This window comes from Camelina sativa, unplaced genomic scaffold (assembly GCF_000633955.1).
Source record: "Camelina sativa cultivar DH55 unplaced genomic scaffold, Cs unpScaffold16299, whole genome shotgun sequence".
Lineage (NCBI taxonomy): Eukaryota > Viridiplantae > Streptophyta > Magnoliopsida > Brassicales > Brassicaceae > Camelina > Camelina sativa.
Window position 1 is genome coordinate 1 of NW_010937316.1, and position 311 is coordinate 311.

Sequence of the window (311 nt, forward strand, 5' to 3'; positions counted from 1 at the left end):
GTGATGAGATCACTAGGACAAAACCCAACAGAAGCAGAGCTACAAGATATGATTAACGAAGTTGATGCTGATGGTAACGGAACCATAGACTTCCCTGAGTTTCTCAACCTTATGGCTAGGAAGATGAAAGACACTGACTCTGAGGAAGAGCTCAAAGAAGCTTTCAGGGTTTTCGATAAGGACCAGAACGGTTTCATCTCCGCTGCTGAGTTGAGACATGTTATGACTAACCTTGGTGAGAAGCTTACTGATGAGGAAGTCGATGAGATGATCAAAGAAGCTGATGTTGATGGAGATGGTCAGATCAATTA

General features: G+C 43.1%; 1 protein-coding gene across 1 annotated transcript; it reads left to right on the forward strand.

Annotated features, from left to right (window-relative positions):
• Positions 1–3: 3 nt before the first annotated feature.
• On the forward strand, positions 4–311 carry LOC104775487 (calmodulin-5-like; the record flags this gene model as incomplete). Its single annotated transcript, XM_010499519.1, is given in 1 exon segment — positions 4–311. A coding segment is annotated over 1 exon segment (308 nt), but the record flags the coding sequence as incomplete, so codon positions are not given.